The sequence below is a fragment of the Hydra vulgaris genome, chromosome 01 (genome assembly GCF_038396675.1).
Source record: "Hydra vulgaris chromosome 01, alternate assembly HydraT2T_AEP".
NCBI classification, from domain to species: Eukaryota; Metazoa; Cnidaria; class Hydrozoa; order Anthoathecata; family Hydridae; genus Hydra; species Hydra vulgaris.
The window spans coordinates 69,785,967-69,791,567 of record NC_088920.1 but is presented as its reverse complement, the minus strand read 5'-3'; the positions used below and the strand labels follow the sequence as shown (position 1 = coordinate 69,791,567).

The 5,601-nt window shown below is 29.3% G+C and overlaps 1 protein-coding gene across 1 annotated transcript; it reads left to right on the top strand.

Moving 5' to 3' along the window:
* The first annotated feature begins 1,497 nt into the window (after nucleotides 1-1,497).
* On the top strand, nucleotides 1,498-4,104 carry LOC136074675 (uncharacterized). The gene is made up of 3 exons (XM_065787014.1): nucleotides 1,498-1,759; nucleotides 2,932-3,273; nucleotides 4,064-4,104. The coding sequence occupies exons 1-3, from the start codon at nucleotides 1,498-1,500 to the stop codon at nucleotides 4,102-4,104; spliced, it is 645 nt and encodes a 214-aa protein (XP_065643086.1).
* The last annotated feature ends 1,497 nt before the right edge of the window (nucleotides 4,105-5,601 follow it).

The following is a 5,601-nucleotide window of genomic DNA, read 5'->3' as shown; positions in this document are numbered from 1 at the left end:
ATGGTTTTTTCTTTTAATTATTCTGTTCCATTATAAAATACAAAAAAAAAAACAAAAAAAAAAAACGTCATGTGATGCGCATGATTCTTGTTACTGCTTGATCTGGTTTTCACCATAATCTTGAATTCGACAACGAGCATCTTATTATATTATTAACTACTTTGATCAATGCTGAATAAATAGATAATATAGGTGTGAGAATGTGCTCTGCGATGGAGATCTTAAGAAAACTATATTTATAATAATGTAATTTTGTAAAAGATTATTATATAGAAGTAAGCGATAATAAAGTTGTTTTACTTCATCAAATTGACCACGAAGATAAAAATAATAATAATAATAAAAGGATTTAAATAAACATTAGACCATGGCCTTACTAAACCATGGCCTTACTAAAAACCTTAATCTACCAAACTTTACACCATTTTCATGTATGGAAGATGCAAGTTATTTTCGAGCTGGAAAAACTACATTAAACGATTCGAGTTACTTTGCGATTCACTCATAACTACAGATGACAAGCAAAAAATTTCGTTATTCCGTACTTTAATTGGAGATAACACTTACGAAATTTATGAAAACATTATACCGCAAGATAAGCTTATTAGAAATCAGCAAGCTGTCGAAGCTTTTAATGAACACTTCAAGCCCCAAGTAAACCCGAGCTATGAAATTTTTATCTTCCGTAAAATGGCTCAACGTACAGATGAAACCACTCAGCAGTTTTTCGTTCGATTACACGAACAAGCTCTTAAATGCAAGTTTGCCGATAAAGATAAATCAAAAATACAATCAAACAGAAGAACTGGAGAAAGAAGCGAATAAACAAAGCGAAGTAAATACAGTCAAGAAAACAAACTTACCACTAATTAGTAAAGAACGACATGAGATTATAAATAACTCGCTAAAAAAAATTTGTTACCGATGCGGAACTGAATTCCCGCACACTAATGCATGTTTTGGTTTAGAAAAAACTTGCTACTCCTGCGGGAAAATTGGACATTTTGCAACAGTCTGTAAAAGTAAGAAACAAAAAGAACAGAATAAAACAACACATCGAGAGAAATACTAAAGACATGAACAAATCTATACGAAACCAATAAATACAATTTACAAAAATATCAATGAATCCGAAAATCCTCGTGCAAAGTTAAATCAAGGAGACTTGTACTCTGTAAATGCTAACAAGATAAATACTGACGCAGTTGAAAACTTTGAGGTAAAGATTAATATAGAAAATATACCAATAACCGTTTTAATAGATATCGGAGCTTCTATCAATATTCTAAACTTTAAAAGATTTGAAAAGATAAATAGTTTAATCAAAAAGACCACTTCGCCTATATAAATCTAAAACACAGATTATTACTTACGGGGATAACAATCCCAAGTTTAAAATTGAAGGGCAAATCAATGCCGTGATAGAAAGTCAAATTTCGTTTGACTTTCTATCACGGCATTGATTTGCCCTTTTTTGTTTTCTTAAAACTAGATTTAATGAAAGCATTTCACCAGCTCAAACTTGCGCCGGAATCGAGATCAATTATTTCTTTTCAATCCAAAACTCAAATTAAACGTTTCACAAGACTTAATTTTGGAGTAAATTCTGCGCAGGACGAACTACAAAACGCTTTACGAGAAGTTTTGAAAGATATAAAAGAAACTCTTAATATTGCTGACGATGTTTTAATATTTGCTTTAAATGCAAAACAACACGATTCAATATTACACAAAGTGTTAGAAAGATTCAAACAGAGAGGTTTAACTCTAAACTTTGAAAAATGCTTATTTGGAAAATAAAAATTCAAATTTTTTGGATTAATTTTTTCAAAAGAAGGAATTCAACCAGATCCTGAAAAACTGGATAATATCAAAAACATGCTTATACCAGAAAACACTAAAGCTCTCCAAAGCTTTCTCGGGCTTATAAACTATTTTAAGCTTTTCATTCTACACTACAGTACAATTACTTATCCTTCCCAAAACCTTCTTCATAATGATTCATCATGGAACTGAAACTTTTATAGCCAGCGTGCGTTCGATAAACTGAAAAACGCTATGACATCAGACTCATGCGTTGGGTACTTCGATCCCAACAAGGAAACTACGGTCTTCACCGATGCAAGTCTTGTAGGCATATTGGCAATCATTGTACAAAACACGCCAAATAATAAACAAGACTTTAAACTCATATCTTATAATTCAAAAGCGCTGTCATCTGTACAACAACGCTACTCTACGCTGGAAAGAGAATGTTTAGCTATAGTGTACGCCTGCGAACACAACAGGACATACCTGTTTGGACACCCTTTTAAAATATAAAGCGATCACGAAGCTATTGCGAAGGTTTTAAACAACCAAAATGCTACAGTACCACTTCGCATTGAGCGTATGACTTTATGATTACAGGGATATTCTTTTGATTTACACTACTTCCAAGGAAAACATAATACATACGATTATCCAAGTTGACACCCGGTAGACACCCAAGTTGACACCCTAGTGACAACAAAAAGCTAGAAAAATATGTCAAATTTACTGCTGAATACGCATGTCCTAAAACCCTTTCACTACTAGATATTCAAAGAGAAACTAAAGCCGATCCTATTCTACGAATACTTACAGAGGTAGTCGCCACTAATACCTGGTATTAGTGGCAACTAACTCTGATGGTAAACTAACACTTCTGAATTGTCCTCCAGAAATAAGAAAGTTTCAAAAAGAGTTACTTGCTTACCGTAAGATTAGCCAAGAACTTACAGTAAATCAAACATCAGGCATTATCCTTAAAGCAAATCGAATTATAATTCCACGATCTGTAGAGATTACGGTTATACAACTGGCGCATAATAGTCACATGGGACTCGAGAAAACCAAAGCACCTAGACTCTAGAGTAGAACAATATATAAAACAATGCACAATTTGTCAAGTACTTGGTAAACAAAATCCACCAGCCGAACTATTAAATACACCAACACCATCGGAAGTTTGGGACACACTTAACATAGATTACCTTGGTCCTTTACCTAACGGATTTTATTTGGTAGTTCTCATAGACCAAACATCAAAATTTCCGATTGTCGATATTATAAATAGTATATCCACTGACCATCTTATAGATTTTCTACAGAAAACAATCGGAGTATATGGAATACCAAAAAAAATTATCAGCGATAATAGACCACCTTTTACTTCATTCAAAATAAAGATGTTTTTTAACAAACTAAATATTGAACATATAAGCGAATCACATCTAACTAACTCACAAGCCGGTATCATTCATGAAACCACTCATGAAAACAATACGAGCAGCACACTTTGAATGAAGAGACTGGAAAAAGTAGTTATACAACTTCCTGTTCTCCTACCGTACCACTCCTCATTGTACAACTCGGATACCACCATCTACACTCATGTTTAATTGCCTTACAGGTTTCACAATACCTTAATTTCAGACAAGAGTTGATACAAACATTAATGATCAAGCCAAGAAGAGACAAGAAAATGTTAAGTTATATAGAAAGAAATATCACGATTCCAAATACCACGCAAAAAATCCAAATTTAAATATTAGAAATACAGTACTGATAAAACAAAAAAGATATAACAAAACTACGGCACTGTTTGAGTTTAAATCCTACACAATTACGGCAAAGAACGGTACAATGATTACCGCCAAATCTCCCGTTGATAACTCGCAAAAAACTCGGAATGCTTTACTCATGAAGAAAATACCAAAGGATATACAATTCAATCCGACACCAAGTAAAGAAGAAGGAGACGAGGAATACTCTCAGAACGAATAAGTTTTACCAGAAAAGGAACTAACAACTACCATGCCGATGCAACAAAGCCATTATCAAGAACCGAATCCGAAAACATATCCAAACAGAGAAAGACGTCCTATAGAGTTATGGAGGAAATATTAAAGCATTCTCGAACTTAAATAGTAAAACATTTCATTAAAAGAAGAAGGGAAAGATGTAAGAATGTGCTCCGTGATGGAGATTTTAAGAAAACTATATTTATATTAATGTAATTTTGTAAAAGATTATTATATAGAAGTAAGCAATAATAAAGGTTGTTCTACTTCATCAAAATAGGTAATTATAGCAATTGTATTTTTTTTTAATAATTTATTATGTATTAAACAAAAAAAAATCATAATAATACATACAAAACACGAAAAGGACTGGTACGTACTACGTAATAATAATTATTGAAGTTTTTATAGTTATTCTTTTTCCATTCATTTTAAATTTAATTATTACACGATATCATTATTCTAATATTGATATCGATATATCGATATCAATATTCTAATATTGATATCGATATATCGATATCATGATTCTAATATTTCATTATTCAATATCTCATTATTCTAATAGTAGGCCACTTTTACATTGACTTTTCTGTGTACTAATTTCAAAGGATTTCGCATCCCTGCTCATTATGATCACAAAACTCCTAACTATGATTTGAAACTCTTTTTAAATTTCCTTATAAAATATAAAAAATTTAGCAGAAGGCATTACAAGCAAAGACAGAAATAAAAGCCAAACAAAGCTTCAGAATTTATGTCTGGTTATTCAGCATATCAATTGAAAAAAAATAATTTTTTTTGTATTATATTCTATGAAATCATCATAAAACCTTGGTTTTTTAAAAAGGATTAATTAAAATAAAAGTGAAAAAAAATATTGGTCTTTGATATTTGCACAGTAATTGTCATTGACAAATTTTTTTTTTTTAACAATTTAAAAAAATTTGTTATATTTATGAAAATTTAATTAAAGTTTTTATTCTTAACTTTTAACTTCTTTTTAAAATTCTTTATATTAAATATTAGGGTCACTGATATGACAAGGCTGTCGCCAGAGTTACTAATTAATTATATAATAATAAAACAGGAAAAAAAATGAAGTTTTTCTGTGTGCAAGTAAATAAAAATTTGTCATGGAGAAATCATATTGGACACATTGAACAAACAATATCATCTGCAATAAGCATTTTGTATAAATTCATAATTTTAGTTCAACTCACTTTTGCTCAGTTCACGATTATAGTTCACAAAAATTTACTTTAGTCTAGTCCATAGTACTCTCTCATATCGCATACGCTAGTACACATTAAACAAGATTATTTAAACTACAAAACTTGCAAAATGATACATGTAGAATCACTATCTGCGTAGATTTAATAATCATACAAGTGCCAAATAAAATTCTCTAAATTTGATAAACTGAACCATCAAATTCTTATTTTTAAAAATATAAAAACTTGTATCAGATTCTTATTTTATTAATCAATATGAAAAATACATTATATATATATATATATATATATATATATATATATATATATATATATATATATATATATATATGTAAAATATCAATATATATATATATATATATATAAAATATCAATATATATATATATATATATATATATATATATATATATATATATATATATAAAATATCAATATATATATATATATATATATATATATATATATATATATATATATATATATATATATATATATATATATAAAATATCAATATATATATATATATATTTATATATATATA

Coding starts and splice junctions, on each gene's coding strand:
- LOC136074675 (XM_065787014.1), top strand. CDS start 1,498: ATGAAAGCATTTCACCAGCTCAAACTTGCGCCGGAATCGAGATCAATT. Junction 1,760..2,931: donor AGAAAGATTCAAACAGAGAG/GTTTAACTCTAA, acceptor CAATTTGTCAAG/TACTTGGTAAACAAAATCCA. Junction 3,274..4,063: donor TCTAACTAACTCACAAGCCG/GTATCATTCATG, acceptor ATTATTATATAG/AAGTAAGCAATAATAAAGGT.